General features: G+C 39.9%; 1 protein-coding gene across 2 annotated transcripts in view; it reads right to left on the bottom strand.

The window, feature by feature from the left end:
* ATP8A1 (ATPase phospholipid transporting 8A1) overlaps positions 1 to 24,448 on the bottom strand; it is a 237,897-nt gene that overhangs the window by 85,580 nt on the left and 127,869 nt on the right. For both annotated transcript variants that reach the window (XM_082653094.1, XM_082653095.1), the window contains 2 exons: positions 16,282 to 16,420; positions 12,915 to 12,979 (listed from right to left, as the gene is read on the bottom strand). In XM_082653094.1, the coding sequence (XP_082509220.1) occupies positions 12,915 to 12,979; positions 16,282 to 16,420 (204 nt within the window). The remainder of the gene's footprint in view (positions 1 to 12,914; positions 12,980 to 16,281; positions 16,421 to 24,448) is intronic.

Raw genomic sequence — 24,448 nt, 5'->3', positions numbered from 1 at the left:
ATTTTGTTTAAACAGCCTTCTTGGCCTGGAATTTCCTATCTCTAGTGATAAGGATGTCTATCTACCTCCTGGTGCAGGGCGGGTACTTTTCAAATGGGAGATTTATTTCTTGCTTTCTAAAGACAAAGGAGGGTCAGAATGTTCTTCTTGGATTGGCTGTTTCTTAAGTAACTTTAATTCAAAATATTCAATATGCCAGTCTGGCATATTTTAGGGTGGCCTGCCCTGACCCCCACCATACCCTCCAATAAAATAAAATAACAACAATTTTTAAGAAATCAAAGACTGGCAGCTTTATGATAATCTTTTTTTTTTTTTTTTTTTTGCGGTACGCGGGCCTCTCACTGTTGTGGCCTCTCCTGTTGCGGAGCACAGGCTCCGGACGCGCAGGCTCAGAGGCCATGGCTCACGGGCCCAGCCGCTCTGCGGCATGTGGGATCTTCCCGGACCGGGGCACGAACCCGTGTCCCCTGTATTGGCAGGCGGACTCTCAACCACTGCGCCACCAGGGAAGCCCTATGATAATCTTTTAAAATTACTTTTACATGACGTTTGCCGAGGAAATCTTTGATAAAAATCACAGAGGGCACCCTAGACAATGAACACACTTTTATAGTGAAATAAATTGAAAGCCCTGACTTGTTTGGAAAGTATCATAGCGTGCAAGATGTCGTTTGCATTTTGGCAAAAACTCTGCTTGGAACACTCTAAAGAATCCAGAGGCCAGATGTGCAAAGAACATGTTAGGCCACCTAAGAACTATGATTTTGATGGCCCCAAATGTAATGTTGCAGAAAGCACTTGCATAAAAATGGCCCTTTTCAGCCTCTGGCCTTTGGTTTTTCTTCTTGATTCCTTTCAGGGGTTTACAGAACAGAGAGTCTTACTTAGGAACATATCCAGGAAACACCCCAGTAGAGAATGTGGAAATATCCCTAAGGAGAGGTAAATAAAAGCCTCTTGCCTTTGACTAGAAGACTAGTCTATTCCAGTCTAACCAGCAGAAATGATGTGAAGGTTACAGACAGTGTAAAATGTTAACACCTAAATGTCGTGGTGTGGGTGTCGTATGGGTGTCGTAACACCCACATCCTGCTCCAGGGCCACAGTTACTTATAGTGACAGAAGAAAATGTGTGATAACTCATCTTATCCCAGAAGGAGTCATCAGCAAGGCTAAGCCCAAGAGCAAAAGTTAAAGGAAAAAAGTATACATATAATACTTATTTAGTTCAAACTATATGTTGGTATTTGGGTCAGAATACAAATAAGCCTTCAGCACCTGGATTTATTCCTGGGAATCTCTTAAATGTGTGCAGGTCAAATGATAAATTTATGTTTATCGTAAGTTTATCATGAGTTCACCACCAGTTAAGTGAAATAAGCATAGAATTTTGGCTAATGCTGAATCACTTTTGGAAGACACACAACTTTCACCCTTGTCAGAATGGACTTAAGTTTATGAAGCCTGTGCTTCTCACTTCAGTAGCAGCACAGCGGGTTTCTGTTTTCACTTACTTTCCACCAAAAGGACAAAATGCAACATAATGTTACAGGAGAACATCTTGTGGAACAAAGACGGTGACTGATGAAATAAGACAACTTGCTGGAGGTTGGGTCACTGTAAAATAACTCTTCAGAACTCATCAGCTGATGTGCACAAGTTACCAATCAGTGTAGAGAAGGCAGCCATCAACATATAACAAATATGTAACCATAAAAAAGTGGGGCTTTTTTAGTTAGAAAGCCAAGGATGGCCATGAGGGTTCACATGATGCTTCTGGGCACCAATAACATCTGAAGCAAAACGATGACGCCACATGGTAAAGGACTTAAGTTCCAGAAGCTGTAACATACCCCATGGCTCAGAACACAAGGCTTTCCTCACCTTTAGGTGGTTGTAGAATATAAGGTGAAAACAAGCTAATCAAGCATTTTTCACCTTTCTTGGAAAGGAAATATTAGGTGTTTTATTTTGAAAAAAAGTTCCTTATGAAAAAACTAAATGAGAAATAAGGAATGGCTTCCACCACTAACTTAAGACACCAAGAACCCCAAAATACTTTTGGATCAGGTGGCTACCTAGGCTCAGCGTTCTACAAAGGATTATATCCCACATCATAGGTGTCACAGGTAAGTTTATTTCATGGCCTATCGATAAACTTCTTCACCAGGAGTACATATGTATTCCAATCTACCTCGTCCTTATTTATTTTTTCACTTGACTAACTAGCAGTAATATGGTATCAGAATGACTTGGTTTGAATCGTTGTTCTCCCACTTCATGGCTGTCTTTCTTCAGGCAGGTTACTTAATTTCTCTCAATCAAATTTTTCTCATTCATAAGATTGGGTTAATATCTCTTTTGTAGGGTTATTGTGGTGACAAGATGTGCTAACTCAGGTGTCCTGCCCAGTGCTTGGCTCAGAGGTGATTTCCAGGAAAGACTAATTCTTTTCCTTCCTCTGACATCAGGTCTAAGAGAGATGTCAACACCCGAAGAAGAATGAATGTTCTGCAACCTGTCAATCACTGCACAACATCAGTGCAATCCAAGTGGTATATTACTGAGATGATTTTCAGTTTCCTTTTGAAATCTCCTAATGGCAATTTTATTTCAATCTACTTTTTCATTGCTAACACCCAACTCTACTAGCTACTACTTCTTCTACATAAAAACTATCTGGAAACCTGTCTTCCCTCAATTACAGAAAAGATGGCATTATCTCTTCTCATATGGCATGTAGCTCTTGCTAGATGGTAGGAGGACAAATATTTATAAAGTTAACCTAGACTGCTTTTCTTTATCTCTTAATTTCTGTCTCTAACCTGATACAACTCTTCTTTAAACAACTAAATTTATTTATTTATTTATTTTCAGCTGCACTGGGTGTTCGTTGCTGCTCTAGTTGCGGTGAGCGGGGGCTACCCTTCATTGCGGTGCGCGGGCTTCTCATTGCGGTGACTCCTCTTGTTGTGGAGCACGGGCTCTAGGCGCGTGGGCTTCAGTAGTAGTGGCTCGCGGGCTCTAGAGCGCAGGCTCACGCAGTTGTGGCGCACGGGCTTAGTTGCTCCGCGGCATGTGGGATCTTCCTGGACCAGGGCTTGAACCCATGTCCCCTGCATTGGCAGGTGGATTCTTAACCACTGCACCACCAGGGAGGCCCTGATACAACTCTTGAGCAGAAAATAACTTGAAAGTTACAAAGTGATTTGGCATTTCTCTCATACTATGTTTTTTTGCAGATGACCACATCAATATATGTTAGACTTTAAGCTCTCATAAAGAGATATATATATATATATATGCAGTTACATAAAATAGCATTATATGCAAATGAGAGCTTCACAAATAGTAGGTTGAAAATAACTAATGATAAACAAAACATAGAGGACTTATTTCGCTGGCATGTTCTTCAGCTCTAACACCATCAACTTAACTTCTTAGGTATTGATGATTTTTAAAAGCAGATAAATAAATACTTACTCTGTGTGTGTGTGTGTGTGTGTGTGTGTGTGTGTGAAAAAACCTTAGCTTACCTACTTGGTTTTAAAACCTACTATCAGTTAAGTTAAAATGTCAAATAAGAGAATATATATAAAAATCTTAAACTAACACCTATTTTATTAGCTGTTTTGGTGGTTTGTGGCCCCATCTCATCATCATTTAAGACATGAGGTATTTACAAATTTATGGCCAAATAATGTTTCATTCTTTCTCTATTTTTGCACTCTCCAAATGTTCATACCCTAAAATTACAAATCAATGGAACATTCCAATGACATTCTTAATAATACATTCTGACCATATCAAGTATGGACAATGTTAGCACGTTCTTAAAGAGTGAGTTATGATTTCCCTGACAGCAACGTCGGTAAACCATTGGGTATTATCTTTTGACACTGTATTATTGATTCAGTGGAACACTGGTCATTCCATATAACCCTATGCAACACATATATCAACTACTTCTTTAGCTACTGCAGGCGGTAGTAAGTGGTAAAGAACATATACCTGAGAATAAAGAGAAATTACATTTATATACAATTGGTCCATTTAGTATTCATCCCCGTCAGGATCACTCTCTCTCTTGGACAGTTTCTGACCAGAAAAACTGGTGTTTCTAAACTCCTAGGCTATATTAGAACATAACCTTTAAAAACATACTTGTATAGAACCAAACCAACATAAAGTCATTTTTCTAAAATGGGTAAAGGCAGACAGAAGGTGAAATCATTAAAAACATATGGCCAAAGAGGTCTTCTAAAACAGCTTAGTGGAAGGCAGCCAAGCAAATGCACTTAATCAATACATATTGCTAAATATAATGAAGAGGGAAACAGAGAAAAAAAATTTTTTTCATGCTTTGCTGATACACAGATATGAGCTTTCCAGGGCAGGCGTAGATATAAAACACTGTAATTGAGGAAATGGCCCAATCTCCCAGTAGGGTCATGCCATCTGAAATGGGTCAAAGAATGGAAGAAGCTAAGAAAAGGAAGTTGCAGCGCTGGGTAAATTGCTCTTGGCTCTTGGGCAGAGGTTTGGGATTTGGGGTTATGATAGGTTCCATCAGGCAAATAATTCGTTGTGAGGCATCTATTCTCGTTTTGGGTACCCTAGAGAGAAAGGCAGAAAGTGTCCAATCTGGGTCTAAGTCTATCTTTCAGTGTTGGGATGGCGGCACAGAGCAAAGACAGACAAATCCCGGGAAAGGAAGGAAGAGTGAGGTAGGGGATATAATTATATAATTTAAATAGTTTTGTGGATAAAGGCTTTTACCAAAGCTCTCACAGTAATTATTTGAAACCACCACTGAAAGTCTCCTAAACACTTATTTTGAGCTTGGCATTAAATATTCTCCAGCGGCGGCGGTGACTCAAGGGCAGGAGGAAGTGTCCTGGAGGAACTGGATGGGCAGACATCCAGTCTCTCGTATGGCCTTCAATTCAGCCAGAAGAGGCTGCGCAGAATATACAACCGGTTTTTTGAAAATAAGCAAATTACCAAATCAACGGTTTGGAGACAGTAACAACTGGGGTCTGTGAGAAATTCTTACCCAGAACCACAAAGAAAGCTGATGTTGGGCCCATTTCCCTAATGATTTGAATTAATTAATGTAGGAATACCGAAGAATCATTATCTGCTGTGTTTTCTCACTGCACATTCCAAATGCACACCATTTCCATTATTTCCCACATCCATTCAAATAAATCTATGTACAACTGTCACAGTAAAACGAAATATAGGGTCGTTCCTGAATTTCGTAAATACAAGATGCCCAAACGCCACCATCTCCCAGAAGAGCATTCCTCTTTCAGCTGCTCTGCAGTCCTGGTGGTGAGCGGGAGAGGAGGTAGGGGCAAGCTGGCAAACGTGGGGCGTGCCTTCCAGAATGCTTTTTTCTGAGACTGAGTCCCCTTTACCTCTGGAGAAGGAAGGGTTATTTAAGAACAAAAAGAAAAACAGTTTTGGACTTAGAGCAATCTAGGTCAAGACTCAGGATCCCACAGGCGTTAGCTTTGTGAACTCAAAGTCTCCATCTGTATTTGAGACAGACACCGTCATCCGTATAGGAGCAGAGGCTAACGCGTGCAGATTTACCTGACACATAGGTTTCCTGTAAACCGTCAATTTTATGGCTATGCTGATTCATCAAAAGATACAAAAAAAAAGAGATGCAAAAAAAGTCACAAGGCATGGTCTGCTCACCTCAAAAATGCCATCAAGCTGTTGGGAGATGGCAAGAGGGCAGACTGATTAGAAGGCATTTAACGGTAATTCTAGGTCTCAGAGAGTCTTAGAAGAGCTCAGATGTTTAGCCAAAAAAAAAAAAGATAAAGAATATTCAGGCTTAGGGGGAGGAAGAATTTCTCAGAACAGCAACACTATGAATCTGTGAACAACTTCACTTAGGGATCTGAACACAACCCAAGATTACAGAATTTTGTTTGAGCAAAGGGGACACATTTTGTTTTTATGAGACCAAACAATGGGTTTGATGGAACTTTTTCAACCACAGTCTTTGGCTTGTGGCAGACATCATCTTAAATCAGAGGAACAGAGAACAGATTATTTGTTCGTATGTTATTTTCTTTTTTTGTAATGTTTATATATAGTTTTTACTAACCCGTTTCTCTCAAACGGAACAAAGTTGGCTTTCTTCACTGAGAGCTACTTGAAGTAAGCCGTGTGCCAGACAGCATTTGAACAATCATCCTGCAATGGGACATTATAAAAACACATCTTTGCTTTTGATAGGGATACATTAACACCTTAAAAGTTAAACTGAGATCTTACACATTTTCAGGCCAAAAAAGCTGAAACAGCTTTGCTAATGGCAAAAGAGAATTCACAATACTAAAGTTCCCGAGCTGGCAGTGGAGGAAAACTCAGTGTGGTTTAAAACCTGCCTGAACTATTTTTCAAAGCAATACAAAACATACTGCATTAGACTCATGGGACATATCAAGACAAAACTTGAAGTAGCCTCAATTCTCTTTTTTCCCCTCCTTTTCCGGAGTCAAGTCAATAACTTGCTTATTCTGGACTTCTTTCAGAAGCCGTTCAACAGTGACTGGTTCCCCAAGCAGTAAGGTTTGTCTGCATAATACATATAAGTCGAGCTTAAAAGGGTGCAGATGACAACTTCACCATTTATGTCATGAATGCCTGTAAGTTACATTTGAAGCTTACATGGTGTTAGAAAATCAAATTCGGCTAGGAAAAAAAATGTGCAATCCCATAATGGGCTTTCTTTTCCCGTGGTGTTGAAAAATATATATTCTTATCCTTGTTAATATGAAATGTGGTTAACAATTCATTTTCTGTAAAATATATGAGGGAGGGAAAAGACTGGTATCCATAATCAAACCTAGGCTGGCTTAAGTTCATATTTGCAAATTAAGTAGAGAAATTTAAGTAGTGAGGAGGGCAGCTGTTTAAAATCACCTCTTACAGCAGCTGGCAAAACGAAAACTCCCCCTACCCCCAGGAGTAATGATGCTAAAAGAAATGATCATGATCATGGTAATGGTCCATACTTCTTATGTGCTTACTAAATGCCAGACCTTGTACTTAAAAGGTACTGTTTTGTTTAATCTTCACAACAACATCCTAGAGATGGATATTATTATTATTATTTTATAAGAGTCACTGGCAGCTGAGGCCCAGAGAACTCTTATTTTCTTAGACTCTGGAATCCAGTGACTTAGATACAGCCTCCAGGGCTGCTTAGCACTAGAGGGCAAGTTAACCTTTCAAGATGGGGCATAATAGTATCTGCCTACTAATGTTTTCAGGTGTAAATGTGATTGTCCTTGTAAAATCCTTAGTCCGGTACTTAGTACAAAATATAAGCACTTATAAACATAAGCTAGTGTTTTTCTTATGACTATAATAGCCACGCATAGAACCCTGCAGGGGTAAGCAGTTCCCTTTTCACACAGTCAAAAAGCTGCATATTCCTTTGGGATCCATACTCTGCTTCCTTATATTGGGTGCTGACTCCTAATCAGGCTAACTGTAAATGTCAACAGAAGCAGAAACTGAAAAAACTGTGCCCAGATGATCAGCAGGAGAGGTGGGCAGGGCTTCTCAGGAGTTCAACTTGGGAAAACTGGAAGCCTTTTGACTCTGAGTGGAAGAAATTTATTTCTCCAAGTTCCTCACATACATATTTAATCATCATTTCTGTTGATTCAATAAATATATAGTAAGTAATTTTCCTCTCTGCCCCTTTTTGATTCCTAGGGAAGCCAGACAGTAGAAAAGAGGAGAAAAAACAACAAGAACAAATTTAAGATCCAGCCCTACCTCTCAGGACAGATCCCACAACTCTCCACATAAAAAAGATGCTAAAAGGAGGAGAGGCCAAGGTTACAGGTATATCATGTGAGACTCAAGAAAGATGATTTGGGTACCTACAGAGTTAATGGCTTAAGAAATTATGGTTCCTCCCACTTACCCAGACTTGACAAATGAGGGTAGTGAAATCCTGAGCTATCTCCATGAATCAGTCTTCAATTTCTTTCTACCTTTTAGAAAAAGTTAGATCATGTCCATCAAAAAAGATATTCTGGGTCACCTGAAAGTATTTCCAGAGATTCACAGAGTTGGTATGCTATGGGGGATGTGAATACTATAATAATCACACTCCTTAATATAACATCAACTCAGTCCTTCCAGAATTGTTTTACTACATTTTGAAAGATGCTGTAATCAGACACTGGGAGCTAAAGATAGGTCACATAGGAGGTTCCCTAGCTCTTAGCTCACATTTTCAGATGTTTCCAGTTTTAACAGACAGGATCTAGGTCATTAAGTGGAAGGGGTTTCTGTGAATTTAATGGGATACTTCCTGGGCATTTCTGTAGAGTTAGGGAAGAAGTACAAAATATCCTTCAAGCCAGTAATTTAAAATTTGTGCTTTTGCAGACCCTTAAGAAAATGTCTCATACCAAGATCATAATCAGAACCCAAAACAAAGTGGTTCAAAGTCACATGATAGAAAATTCTGTTACCTAACAAATATCTAATAGATTCTGATCTACTTTAGATTATTAAAGGTACTCCTCCACGAAATTCTTACTTTCTAAATTAAAACAAGTATGATCAAGCTTTTTAAGAAACTCTTTTGCTGGCACTGTCAGGTAACTGGGTGAGAACACCTAGCTTTGCTCTCAGGCGTCATACTAGCAGGGCGTGCTGCTTTTGCTGTGAAAGGAACCGGGGATGTGCAGAGGCAGAAAAGCCCATCAGATTTCCATATTAGGTCTGTAGAGCAAGCCTTCAACATAGACTACTTTTCTACACAATTTTGTAACATATCCTTTTTATACGTGCCATGCCTTGTGCTAACCATACCAATCCAAGGGTAACATTATCCTCACCTGACAGGCAGCACAAGTGGCTCAGAGAAGTTATCTAATTTCACTTTGCCCAGGGTGCCCCACTCAGGTGGGGCAGAACTGTACCTTAACCACTGTGCTACTGCACAGAATGATCTGAGTACGTTAAAATTGTCACTTGACAAAACTCTGAACACCCACAATTTATTTCCTATTATATTAATATTATTTCCTAAGATGGCATATTCCTAAGTTTATCACCTAAATGTTAATTATTCTTTGTGCTGATGGAGTGGTAACCCTATCTCTTACTATTATCAGTACAATTTGAACACATAGGATGCTTTTCTTTTCCATGGCAATGAAAAATAAATAATGATTTACCTAGACTCATTCTAATGACCTGCCTGAAATCTCAGCCGTGGGTTGTATGACACAAGATCTGAAGGAGCTATGGTGCAAAGTGCTGTTTCCTTTCCTGCTGAGAAGCGAATGAGTTTGCCACAGCAGGTCTCACCCCAGACAGCCAGATTTGTAAAGTCACCACTTAACTCCCTGGGAGAAAAACCTTCTCCAGACAGCAGTGCGAGAACCCAAGGTAGCCTGGAGCTGGATGCGTCTGTCAGTTCATTCAGCCATAGTGTTTGCCTGTGATCTTCCACACCTAACTGGCATTTGCATTGCTAAGGACATTTCTAAACACTTGCTCTTTAAGTATCAGATATGATCGATTACTACCAAACTTAAAACTGATACACAACCTTTTTCTGTTTTTAAAGGAAGCCCTTAATTAAACCTTATTCAGTGACTCACTTCTCAAATATTTATGGAGTACGAACTATGGGCTAGGCAACTTGCTGGGGAGTGAGAGAGAATGGCAAACCAAAACAGACAGAGGGGTGTCCCTGCTCTCACTGAAATTGAGTATTCCCCTGAGGCTCTACGTTTGGTCCTGCAGCAATAGGTAGTGCAAGTACCTTTGAGGTGTTTATTACTTTTCTTTAAAAAAAAATTATTTATTTATTTGGCCCCATCAGGTCTTCGTTGAGGCATCCGGGCTCAGTAGCTGCAGCACTCAGGCTCTCTAGTTGTGGCACATGGGCTCCAGAGTGCGCAGGCTCAATAGTTGTGGCGCATGGGCTTAGTTGCCCCATGGCACGTGGGATCTTAGTTCCCTGACCAGGGATTGAACCTGCATCTCCTGCATTGGAAGGCGGATTGTTAGCCACTGGACCACCAGAGACGTCCCAATGAGGTGTTTATTACTTTTGAGTTGCCATCTTGGAAACTTCAAAATGGAAATAAATAAACCTGTCTTAACAATACATGATTCAGTACATTGAATATTTTTGGTATTTCAGTTTTCTCTTTTTTTTCTTGAGATTGCTATTTACATCACTTGATACTTAAAACACTTCAAGACTGTGTTTGTCTAAGAGTTGGAGAAAAATGATGAAACAGATGAAAACAAAAGAAGCAATGCTTAGCACACTCTACATAAAGTGAAAGCCTAAATCCAGAGAAGAAGGATGTCAAATCAAGCATGGTCATGCTTCTGCTTTGACCTCACAGGTCCCACTTCTGACTTCCTTCAAGTGTCAGAAAACCTGGGTACCACGTGTAACCCATGATGCTGACAAAGGCCTAATGGTCTACAGGGATTATGGGGATGTTTACACTGAGGGTCTTGTAATGTTGTGAACAACTGCAACCCAGTTCTGGAACCACCTTCGATGGCTCCTTCTCAGGGACCCCATGGGATAAGTTTCCCTGAATTTCACACCACATTGCTGGCTTTGGTGCCCCTATTTCCTCCTCCCTAACTCTTATCCTGGTCCCTTACCTGCACCCCATGCCTCCCACCCTTCCAACTTGCCTACGTAGAACTGCTTCTAACCATCACACCTCTTTTAAGAGGCTGATGTAATTGCTTCCCTCGCCTATGAAGGCAAATTCTCAGACCTGGCCCAGCTTTCCACAGCTGACCCGAGACTAGCTCTCCAGTTTTAACCCCCCTCTGGCATTTCTTTATGGCTGTCTTATAAATACTGTGCCACCATTAAAATGAATTAGGTAGCTTCACACAGACCATTATAAAATAATTGTTCAGATATATTAAGTGAGAAAAGCAAAGTGCAGTATCAAGCAGTGTGGACAGCATGCTGCAATTTGTGTTTAACAACAAAGGATGCATCCACAGACATGCACATCTGGGACATGCATATCCCTTAGGTAAGTCAGAACATCTCTGGACAAACACACAAGACTGGAACTAGTGACCGTCCCTAGGGAGGTAAACGAGTAGGCTGGGTGTAAAGGTGGGCGATTCATTTTTTGCCACCTAGACTTTCCCTTTTTGTAACTTTTAAATTTTACATTCTGTGCCTACATTTATTCAAACAAAACATACTTAAAAAATTATAACCTTGTGCTCAAGTTTAATGTTCCTCTTTCATGCCCCAAATATGCCTTGAACTTACTTCCAGTAACTTTCAGCTTTTTCTGCTTTTGTCCCCCTTACTCAGGTACTCACTTCTATGTAACTAAATGCCACTTACTTTGTAAATAGTTCCTTAAACATCGTGATATTTTCACAGCAAGCTATCTACCTTATTTACATATCTGTTACTTGAATGCACTTTACCTCCCTTATTATTTATAAGCTTCTGGAGGGCTGGCTTTTTTTTTTGCGTGTGTGTGTGTGTGTGTGTGTGTGTGTGTGTGTTTAGGATTAAAACTTCATTCACAAAAAGCACTTCCCCAATAATGAAAGGCATAAACAACTCTCATAATTGCAAAATCTTATATTATTCTTCAGGCTACAAGGTGCTTAAAGATTTCACAAGAAAGGGAAGAGTATCACAAGGATTGTTTTAAGGACAAATAATAAAGAGGTCATCATTTCAGTTTAAAAATCAGAAGCTAAAAACTTCTTACATGTAATTTGTTTTATATCCAACTTCAAAACATCTGCCTCTTCATCATCCCTTCTACAGAGCTGGTCTCGGCTTCTCCAACATCCCTAATTATCAGGTTTGCTCTGCTCTGCTCTTTGCATCACAATGACTGTTTCAAGCGGTTGTATAATCACCTCTCCTGTTCTGTCTTCCACCTTAAATTGCACTCACCTTTCCTTTAAAATATTTACAGGTCATTTGACCTACTTTCTTTTTTTTTTTTTGTTAACTTTTATTTTACACTATATTCCTAAAATATCTTTCCCTCTTTTCCAAATATAACTTCATGTGAACACAGCCATGAAAAAAGACATCCTAGGAATTCATATTTCAGCCCAGAAGTTAGGACATTAAAAAAAAAACTTGAGGGGCTTCCCTGGTGGCACAGTGGTTAAGAATCCGTCTGCCAATGCAGGGGACACGGGTTCCAGCTGTGGTCTGGGAAGATCCCACATGCCACAGAGCAACTAAGCCCGAGCACCACAACTACTGAAATCCGTGCGCCACAACTATTGAAACCCGTGCCTAGAGCCCGTGCTCTGCGACAAGTGAAGCCACCGCAATGAGAAACCTGTACACTGCAATGAAGAGTAGCCCCCGCTCGCCGCAACTAGAGAAAGCCCTCGTGCAGCAACGAAGACCCAACGCAGCCAAAAAAATAAATGATAAAAAACAAAAAACAACTTGACTATTGGTTATTTGGTGTTGTTCAATAGCTTTCACATTTTTTTAAAAGAAGCAAAATATCAACACTGGAAGCTAAAGCAGACATTAAATGCTTAATATACAAAATACCCAGGCAGATACAAATAAGTTGCAGTCACTCAGCAACCTCCTGACATAATGCTTTTGTAAAGCATCTTTCTTGTCTCACAACATTAAGCAAATCATTTAGCAATTTCTTTTAGCTGTCATAGATACAAAGCTAGCATCTTTTTACATCAATGGTTCAAAACAGTGTACGTTTGTTCTAGCAGAACAATAGTAGTAAGGTATCTTTTAACCTCAGGAAAATAAAATATTTCCACAGCTAGCTGAATATAAAATAAAATGCTACAAGATAATTAAGTTATTAAAGGTTTTTTTTAAAAAAGATAATCTTACTTACATCAAGAGAGCCTTCATTTATAACAATCATTCCCATGTTCTTCCTCAAAAGTTTGCAGGAGTGTCCTATGTCCAAACAGAGTAAATAGATTGATATAATTAATTTCTCTAGAGAGAAGAAGTGAAGACGTTAACACGATAATACTACAAAATTCTAAATTTTATCTATTTTATTTGATAAAATTAAAATTTTGTCTATTTTAATAGAAGTGATGGCTGTTTTCTAGGTTTGCAGGAAGTTTAAAAAAGAAATGCTCTTGCTTGCTGTAAGAGGGATAAGATACAAGGACATTACCTGGAGTGTTAAGGCTGTCTTGATAAACAAATATGGAAGAGATTACAGTAAGGATTCTCAACGTCCTGAAAACTGATAAACGTGTATGAAATAGCCTTCACGATGACCAACACGAAGAGCAGAAGATGGGCCAGTGGTTGTTTTGGGAGAAGGGTTCAGGAGGGTTGTCTGGCTCTCTCTTGGACCATTGATCCCATCACAATCTTCCTGCCCTTGGATTGCATCACATCCTCTCCTCTCCTGCCCTCTCTTGCTTTGCTATACTTGCTGCAGGGCAAAATCACCTGCTGATTAAACCAACTCGGCTCACTCTGCACCTGTCTGCCTACAGCTGAACGTGGCTGGAGAAAAACAGGCAACCTTGTTGGCGGGCCTCACATTTAAAACAATACCATCTACGCTCACTCCCTTTGTGATCTCATTCCTTCCCAAGGTTTTAAACACCATCTAAATGTTGACCACTCTAGAACTCATAAATCCCCTTCAGACCTCTTTCCTGAACTCTAGACTCTCACATGCCAGTGCCTACTTAATAGCAGACATTTAGGTGTAAAATAGGCATCTCAAACTGAACGTATCCAAAAACCAGGCTCTTAACCTCCCCCCAGAAAACCCGTTTCTCCTTGAGTCCTCCTCATTTGATTAATGGCAACTCCATCCTTCAGTTGCTGCGGCTAAAAGACCTTGAATTTACCCGATTCCTTTCTTTCTTCCATACCCTACATCTAATCTATCAATCAATCCTGTTGGCTCTACCTTCAAAATCCATCCAGAACCCAACCATTTCTCACCACCTCTACTGTTATTACCTGGGTCCAAGCCACCACCATATCTCATCTGGATTAATTCAATACCCTCTGGCCTTCCTGCTTCAACACTTGCTTTCCTTTGAGTCTACTCTGTCTAGCAGCCAGACAGAGATTTTATATATATATATATATATATAGTTTTGTTTTTTTTTTTTTACAGGCAAGTCAGATCAAGTGTTTCCTCTGCTCAGTTCAGTACCATCCAATGGTTTCCCATCTCACTCAGTATAAAAGCCAAGTCTGGACAACGGTCTGGGAGGCCCATCCAACCTGGGCTCTGCTACACTGCTCACCTCTTCTCCTCCTCTCACACTTTGCATTTCTGTTCTTTCTCTAGAACAGAAGACAGCTCTCCCGAATCATCCAAGTGACATCTTTTCCCCTCTTAGGTCATTCCTGAGATGTCGCCTTCTCAAGAATTCTTCTTGACTTCCTCATTTAAAACTGAATCCCTCTGTGCAATGCCCTATTCTCCCTTCCTTGTTTTATTTTTCCTTAGAGCAATTATTGCCATCGAATATACTACGTGTCCTCATTTACTTTATTGTCTGTTTCCCTGACTAGGATTTGAGCTCTGAGGGCAGAGACTCTGATACGTTTTGTTCCCTGTTCTTAACGGATGCCTGGCACCATAGGCACTATCATCATTTGCTGAATGAATGAATCTTACCTTCCCTTTTCTAGGAACAAGTCTGGCCTAAGATTCTAAAGGTTAAATGTTGCTAGAAACCACCACCATACTCTCCTTTCCAGAGGAGCTTTCATAATGGCTACAAATCTGGAACCATCTTGAGGATTGCTTATTTTGCCCACATATTACTCTTTACCCACCATGCATTTTTCCTCTATCTGTAGTCATGTTGCTTTATCATATCTGTGTGTTCCAGGTCTCCTGATTCTAAAGCATTCTGTATTCTCACACATCTTCTTTCCGTTTTGTCTCTAACACCAGTGATAATTTTTATAATCAAAATTAACAACTTGTTTGGCCTGTAGGTTTAAACTTCTACTGCTCAGTTTTCTTTTAAAAGTTAAGTTTCCTCTATTAACAACATCAATTTACTATAAATTTATAGCATTTATACTATTTAATATAAATACTACATTTATAAATACAGTATTTATCACAGAATACTGTCATTACTCACACTTCTAAAAGGAGTATTAGTTATATGTTTTTAGATACATGATACTTGATGACTTTCTAAAAATGGTTTCATCTTGTGAATACCGCTGAAATGCTTTCTTTAGTTTTGGGAGAGTTTTACACGTAATTCATAAAATCAATATCATCCAGAGGTTACTGTCAGGGTTCACAGTGTTCAGGCAACAAACTATTACTGAATTGGGGGAAAAAAGCAATATTTTTCTTGCATATTATTGGTACTATAGGCCTCTAACAGCGAATATTAGCTTTCTCCTCTGTTACAGACTGAATTGTGTCCCCACCTCCCCATTCATATGTTGAAGCCCTAACTGCCATTGTGAATGCATTTGGAGGTAGGGTCTTTAAGGAGCTACCTACAGTTAACTAAGGTCATAAGGGTGATCCCTAATCCAACAGGACTAGTGTCCTTATAAGAAGAGGAAGAAACACCAGATGCTCTGTGAGAATCCAGAGAGGAAAGGCCAGGCGAGGACACAGAGAGAAGGCGGCCATCTGCAAGCCAGGAGGAGAGGTCTCAGGAGATACCGACCTGCTGACATTTTGATTTGGACTTCTAGCCTCCATGACTGTGAGAAGATAACCTTCTGTTGCTTAAATCATCTAACCTGTGGTATTCTGTTATGGCAGCCTGAGCTGCCTAATACAACCTCCTTCTGCAGAATTGGAATTAACTGTAGGATGAGTGAAAACTAGCAAGAACCTTACTTCCTATCTCAGAAATAACCTTTGGTCACAGAAACAAGTGTCGGTATACAAGCCTGCCATAATCCCCACCTCCAGACTTCGGCAGACAGCAGCAGAACGGTTACCTACATGTGTCAATTATGGATGGGAGGTGGGGCTAGGCAGGGATACAAAGTTGAGAGAGGGCGTTACATAGTTGCAAGAGCTGAAGTTTGGCTGTACATACAATCATTGCAAATTTAAAGGGGCACTGGGGCCATAAGTAAATAGACAAGCCCAATGATATTATCAAATATGGAAATCTGAAAATACCAAATCTTTCAAATCTTGAAATATCTCAAATCTATCTTCTAAAATATTTCAAAACATGTTAAAAAGCACCATGACTTAAAGTTTAAATTAGGTGAATTACCAATGTTAATGGCAGTCTCCTGCTTGTCTCCTGTAAGGATCCAGATTTTGATGTCTGCTTTCATTAGCGTTTCTATGGTTTCAGGCACTTGATCTTGTAATTTATCCTCGATGGCTGTGGCTCCAAGTAGCTGAAGATTCTGGAGAAAGAGAGTGGCAACATTTTTTAAGATTAAAAAAAAAAAAAAGTTTAGGTTCTTTAAGAATGAAACATTGAAGTGTATATATGTTTTAAAATCAGAGACTAAATGATAATTCATGAATTTGTTGTAAATTCCAAATACCCCATTGAGTTTTCTCTCTCAAGGATCCCTAACTTTCATCCAGTACTTTAGGCAGGGGACTTAGGCTCCCTGAAGCTACCTGTCTTACCTTACTCCTCCCTAAGGTAAGGAACTGATTCTAAACACACACAGATGTAGAAGGACGGAATCAAACACAGTTAAAAAGGAGCAGGCAGCTATTAAGAAAAAATAAAAACAAAAACTATGGAAGATCACCAGTGAAGAAGTAATCCAAGTGATCTGTTTGAAAAAGAGTAAGGTTACAGGCGAACACTATTAAATTGTAATTTGATGCAGTGTCAGGAAATGTAGACACAAAATACAATGAGAAAGGATGAAGAAAGGAGCAATAAACAAAGTGATAGCATTAGTCTCTTAAAGAAAGAACAGGGCTGAGTGTTTTTCACATGGTTCCATGTTTGCATAGTGGAAGGTCAGAGACCATTAAAGATCTCTTGCTCCTTAGACGGTATCTTTCATACAAGACTGAACACAACCAAAACACTGTGGAAAGCTGTTCTCATCTCTGACAAAGAAGAAGAATGGTTGCTTCTCTCATCTTCCTAAATGGAGGGAAAAGTGAGAACAATCTCCTGGCTGTTAGGGAAAACTGGCCTGCCAAATGGAAACAGATAATGGTGTTCTCGGTCCTAAATACATAGGAATGGGCAATAATGGATTAAGATTTAAATCTTTCTTTCCATCATGTGACCAGGCATTGTCACTAGTTGGGTACCCTTCCCAACGGTGTTCTGCAAGCCACAACCGATTCTCAGTCTTACCCATTTTCCCCATTACCTAACCTCCAGAATGAACTACTTCAGCATTTATCTTTCTTCTCAACTATTTTCTCCCTTCTTGACTTCACTTTTTAATTTACAGTATCAGAGAAGGACAGACTAGATACAAGGGAGATTACTGCAAAGGATAGTGTCTGGGTTGATAATAATAAAGAAAGCATTCCACTTTCTATTTTTCCCTTTAACATTAAGTCCTATTTACTTTGCATCACAATTCAAGTCTAAAAATAACCCCAAGTCTTGGTAGGCATGGAAAATAAAGTTAAATATATATACAAACACATAAGAGTGAGTGTGTGTAGTTGATGAGTATATTGCTTAGGAATGTTTTTGGCTATAAATAATAGAAAAAAATCTGACTGAAAGTGGCTTAAATAAAGACTTCTAACATCACTAGTACTGAAGTGGGTAGCTATGGGTATAAGTCGTTGGCTTGACTATATTTCCACGCATTCTCCAGATCTCTCTCAGTGTCTCAAGGTGGCTGTCGCAGCTATAATTATAACAGCCACACTGAAGACAAGAAAAAGGTGGTAAAACCAACTGTATCCAGCTCTTATTTGAAAAGCAAAAGGGTTTCTAAAAGTCCTCAGTGTATTTCCAAATACAGCAACTGGCCCGATGGTGCTCCATGGCCATCCTGAACTGTTAGTATTTAGCTCTTCCAGCCTCAGTGGAGGGGCAAGGCAGAAGGGCAGTAGGAATAGCTGTTAAATTAGCTGGCCTGCAGTCTCTGCCACAGGGCTTAAATATAGATGGGCGAGCCTATGCATCAGTGTTAGCATATACACACATGCACGTGTTTACGTGCGTAGGTATGTGTACAGACACACACACATCCACCACGGCCCTGCGTGGTGAAACGTGGCTCATCCTGGAAGTCCAAAAGAAGTTTTCCTTTACTTCTTAAAACAAGTTTTCCCCTCTGCTGTGCTCTGATAGAACTTTGCTCATCTTTACATACTTAATTTATCATATTAAGATTACCTGTTTAAACATACGACTCTGGTAGTTTTGTTCAAAATTAGGGGTCATGCCTCCAAGCTCCTTGTTTCTTCACAAATGAGGAGACGGGAGCCCAGAGGGGGGCAATGATTTGTCACAGTGACATAACTTGATAGATTACGGAAGGGCAGGGCTTGAACCAAGATCCTCTGTATTGCCCATCGCGTTCTTGTCCCTTTGTGTCTAGGATGGTGCCCAAGATAGTGGTCAACTCCCAGTCTCTGCCCCATAAATGTTGGCTGAAGTAAATTAAGTAGGCATCAGTCTGTGAGGGGCTAGCGTTGATTTCTTTAAGTTCTTTTCTACTTAAGTAATATTAGGTAGAGGAACAAATGCAGCTCCTCCTCTGGTTGTAGGCTGATGTCCCTATTCGGCATGAGGGAGTGAAGGGCCCTTAACCTGGGCATATTCCTCATAAGAATGCTGGCCTGAGCACTAAGTGCTGACTCAAAGAAGGCCCTGTGAGCCCAGACATACCACATCAGGTTCCGAGGAGATGCTGGAGAAGAGCTCTGGGGAGTCTTTGGTCCCTGGCTACCTATAAAAAGTGCAATTTTAAGTTGAAAAAAGGAAAAGTAGGGACCAGGTTCTGTTCACCTTTATACTGTATCTCCAGAACACTGATAGTCAGCATTTGGTATATTTGCAGAGTGAGTGAATGACAAAACAAACAAACAAAAAACAAAAACAAAAAAAACCTCAATCCAAATGTTCTAAAGTATTGTTGCAATCTAGACTATTTTCTCTTCAATATATTCCAAATAACTTATGCAGCTATTAGATTCACTTGATGCATGACTTCCTAGTATATAATATATAAGACAGGAAGGCAAATTTCCTTCTTTAAAAAGGTATCATTATTTTATTATCTTTAATGGGAAGCAGATTTGAAATCTATCAAAACCTGATGAATAATCATCATCAAGAAGTTCAAGAATGAAAAGGAAGACCAGTTCAGCATCAACTATGGCAACATCACAACTGCTGTAATTTCAACATTGAGACAATGATTCCATCAGTTCTTTCAGCTACTCTTAGGAAATCAGTAGCTAAATCATTCTGGCCCACATGCCAGGGAAGATCAGGATATAGTTGTGTTCAAATGTTAGATATTCCACAGAAAGCATGATAAGATTTTAAACGATCATGAAGATAGTTCAGTAATATAAGCTCTCAAAAATTTTAAACCAAAAAAGTATTTTTTTTTGTAGTATGTTTCACAAAACCCGGGGGTAACTAGATAATGTGAGAGCCAAGATGTGAATACACTAATTAGAAATATATCAACAAGTTTATTTGCCTATTTTCTAGTTCTACTTTAAGGGGATATATGAGCTCAGGAAGTACATGGGTATACACTACTCTGCACAAACCTAATAAAAAGAAAATGACTGCATGGGGGAGATCACACTGAAAGCATATTTGAAAGAAGGAAAGCAGCTGGTTTTGCACAGGTAAAAAGGAAACATTTTCCAAACCAGGCAAAGATAATATAAAGTACCAAAAAGGTAGGGCCAGCAATAAATACGCTGAGAAGTGTTACAAGTAGGTTAACTTGGAGCATGTTGGTGGCTATGATAACAGGAATTTCTAATGAAACATTTCTGAATATTTAGCAAAATTGCAGTGGGTCTACTTTGATGCCTACGAAAGAAAAACTACATTTGAAAGCCTGTTAATTTTCCCTTTATCCTCAGGTACAGCATTTACTAATTTTAGTGGAAGGCTCTGCAGGCTCCTTTCCTTTGGCCCTGGTGTCATTTATTGTGAGATTAGATCTTGAGTGATAGGCTGTTCAGCCTCTGGAAATGAATATCTTTAGCTACACAATGATCATTAGGAAAAAAGATTTGAACTTTGCGTGCTTTTCCTGATCATAACACAAGAGCGTTTAGGCCATAATCAATTTCATCCCAAACATGTATTACCTTACACAGATGGCCACTAATGGTCACAATGGGAATTACATATTCAGCAAGTGTTGAAATGTGATAAAATTCCCATGGCATTTATGGAATTAAAAAAAAAAACCTCCAAAGACTAATTTTACTTTCAAAATGTCACTGTGCCAAAAGTTATAAAGGTTTCAGTTGATGCCTCTTTGATATAATATAGATTTAGTTATCACTGAAAAATCATGAAATAATACTTATTTACCTAGAAAAGTCATCGATAATCTTATCTTCTCTTTTAGATGTTCATAATGTAATGCTTTTAAAAAGGGATATAAGTATAAAATTTCTACCCTAGTGAAGATACAAACGTCATGTAGAGTATTTTAAAACTATGGTAAAATGCATTATGACAGATTTGGAAACTGTGTTTTTTCCCCAATACATTTATATTACATATATTGGGAAATAACGGAACCTTAAAATGACCTATTTCCATATAAGCAAATATTGTGTCAGGGCTTAGATTATTTCATATTTTTTAAAAGTTTAAGATATGTTCCTAAATGAGGAAAAGCATAGTTATCAAACTCATATCAACTTGGGCTTCAGACGATAACATGGACTATCGGGCAGAAGTTTCTTTGAAGACAAATAAAAGGAATAATACTGGTAAATAAAGTTTTATCACTGGAGTAAATATGAATAAATAGTAGTAACATTTGGGAACCTTTGTTACAACATAAAATAAGATTGTGACTAGGCAGATGAAGAAACATTTCCTTAGCACAGAAATACCAGATACTGCTACGTGCTTTACACTGATTCATTCAGTTAATAGCTTCAGGGAGGTTGAATAAATGATGTCAGGTCAAACTGGGGTACAGCTGAGCTAGGATGGTAGAAACAAGACACCAAGAATCAATACACACCCCAAGGCAGCGAATGGAAAGTAAAACTGAGATTAAATGCAAGTTAGAATTTTATGTAAATCATCAGGTTTTTAAACATTTGTCTCTGTTGTTCAGTTTTTGGTAATACTCTGTTTCTGTGAATGGGTTTCAGCCTCAGTCCTGAGGCATTCCTGCCAGGGGTACCTGTTTCCTGTTTCCACCTGCAGGCCCCAGACTCGCATTTTGGGACTGGTTTCCTTCCACACACACACGTGTGTCTGCATTCATTCCCTCACACACACACCGAGCAGGTAGTTCTGGGCAAGATGGTGGGACACAACCATAGTCCCTTCCTTCCTCGAATCTGTACTTCAGAATCCATTCTTTGGATTCTCCCTTCCTTGTTTTCTGACTGTACCCCCTTGCCTTGCGTTGGTACCTGTTTCTCCTAGACCCTGCTGCCTGGCCATCATCAAGCCCCAAGTAATTAGCCACAAGAGCAGAAATGGAGAGCAGCGGTCTTCAGATTTACCTGAGGGCCTTATTAAACACAGATCAGTGGGCCCTACCCGCAGAATTTCTCACTGAGTAGGTCTGAGATGAGGCCTGGAAATGTACATTGGTGACAATGCTGCTGGTTTGAGGACCTAATTGCTTGTCTCCAGCAAGATTGACAAACTTTTTCTGTAAAGAGACAGATGGTAAATATTTTAGGGTTTGAGGGTCGTACATTCTGTGCTGCAATGACTCAATGCTGTCACTGTAGTGTGAAAATGGCCAAAGACAATTTGTAAACAAATGGATGGAGCTGTGTTCCAATAAAACTTTATTTACAAAAATAGGCAGTGGGTGAATGTGGTTCTTGCGCTGGAGTTTGCAGACCCTTGATGCATAATACTGGTGAGCAGCGCATCTCTGCACCGGCCTCCATCCTGACTGATTGCTCTTGATACTTCCTGGGTCAGCTCTGACCCTTCTTTCTTAGCCTGGCCTTAGGTCCTCTGGTCCCAGTTCTCTCTCCTCTCCTTGCAATCCCAAACTATAGACAGAGCCTCTCAACTGTAATATACGATTACCATCAGAGAAAAACAGTACTCTCCCTAAATAATCAATTTACTATATGCTATATACTATCTTAGAAGTAAACACAAAATGTTCTGTGAGTACAAAAGATAAAAACAGGAAATAAGCATTTTCTTAGTTTGAGTGACTCAAAAAAACCATCCAACACGAGTTAACATTTGACCCAAAATCCTAAACGAAGAAGTAAGAATTAGCCAGGCACTTGGGAGAGGTGGGGAGGGATGCGGGAAGAAATCCCAAACAGAAGAAATCACATGTTGCAAAGACAGAGTTATGCAAATACACATTGTGTTTGAGAAGCTGCCATTTAGTCAATATGGAACCGATAAATGAAGCGAGGTGTGTGATTTAAATAATGCTAATTTAATAGGGTTGTTCTGAGGATGAAATTGGATCAGTCATCTCAAACTCTGAGTAGTAAGTTAGGAAAACGATAAGCCTGAAAAACTGGCAGGGAATGGAAATCAAAGGGGCTATTTTTTATGTTTGGGATTCCAAAGGCAAAGGGCATCTGGGGAAGAACTGTAGAAGGGGAGGGACAGGATCAGATTTACACTCAGAGAGTTCACCGGTGGCCAACTGGGGATGGATGGGGAAGAATGGAGGTTGCCAGACCAGCTGGAAGACTGTGGCAGTCACCATACTCTTTAGCTTTAAGATACGGTACCTCTGGAATACAGAGGCCCTGGTGGCCATGGGATTCTCAGAACCATTCTACAACGCTGGCTCTCAAAGATCACCGGCTTCTCTCTGGTCTGCATTCCACTGGGCATCATTCACTCTTGTGCTTCTCTTCTCAACATCTCTTTGCACACAACAAAGGGGTTTTATTTAACAGAAGAGACTCTCATACCTCTGTCCTTTCAGTTTAAGCTGAGCTAGAGTACACGAAGACTAACAGCGTTAAATCACTGGCATGGCTCATTAGCCTGCTTCTGGAGAAATCAGGCAACCAAGGCCAAGAAGGAGGTTTTAACTTGGTGCTTTTTGAACCACAGAAATCATATTTGAATTGTCACTGAGCCAAGGGCTTGCCAAATAAGGTCAGAATTCACACACCCAGCTGAAAAGAATCAGGATTTGAGAGGCGACTGGGTATAGCCTGCAAAAACAACACATCCATCTTATCGGAGTGAGAAGAGAGCAAAATCCAGTGTGGAAAGTCTACCTCAAAGCGTTCATAATTAGGGATCGATCAGCCAGAAAGGAGAAGCGTGAGATCAGAGATCTAAGGGAACATTAAGTACTTTCACTAAGAAGACTCTAAAGACGAGTTGAGGGAAAATCATGAAAAACATATTCCCACCTTCTTTTTTTTTTTTTTTTTTGCGGTACGCGGGCCTCTCACTGTTGTGGCCTCTCCCGTTGCGGAGCACAGGCTCCAGACGTGCAGGCTCAGCGGCCGTGGCTCACGGGCCCAGCCGCTCCGCAGCATGGGGGATCTTCCCGGACCAGGGCACGAACCCGCATCCCCTGCATCGGCAGGCGGACTCCCAACCACTGCGCCACCAGGGAAGCCCCCCACCTTCATTTTTAAGGAGGATAGAGTACATTACATTACACAGAGTGCACACAGCCTGCCTCATTTCCTACGCAGACGGGTCCTGAATACCATGCCTCCCCACCCCAAGGGCTGATCTCATGATGACTCAACTACACACGTGGTTACATTTTACTTTTCAAGTCACCAACATTTTACATACATTCTTGCTTTCTTTTAAACCGTGCTGGCAGAATAACATACGGATTAGGAACGTGAGATCTGGAATTAAGACAGAACTGGGATTTGAATCCCTGCTCTGCCAACTACTGGCTATGTGTCCTTCAGCAAATAACTTAAGAATTTCTACATCAGCAAGATAAGGCTAATAATATGGCTGTACTAGAGTTGTTTTGAGGATGAAAACAGATTGTTTATCTTAACCTTTTTTTGCTTTTTGAGTACAGGTAGGAAAAGATGTTGAGTACTTACCTAAGACTAGGTGTGTCTATATCTTTTGTATAACCGATTTGCTTTGTTAATGTTAATAAATTATATACATTGCAAAATGCAACAACAAATTGTAAAAAAAAGAGATGAGTAAAACATAAATAGAAACAGAAGTTATAACATTTTCTTGCTTACCCCAATGGTTCATTTTGTGTACCCCACGTTAGAGGCCCCTGGAACTAACTAATCAAGTTAAGGAGCAGAGGACTTGAAGCTTAGTA

This window comes from Grampus griseus, assembly GCF_964374135.1.
Source record: "Grampus griseus genome assembly, chromosome: 4".
Lineage (NCBI taxonomy): Eukaryota > Metazoa > Chordata > Mammalia > Artiodactyla > Delphinidae > Grampus > Grampus griseus.
Note: the sequence above shows the minus strand (reverse complement) of the source record. Positions and strands in the feature narration are given on the sequence as shown.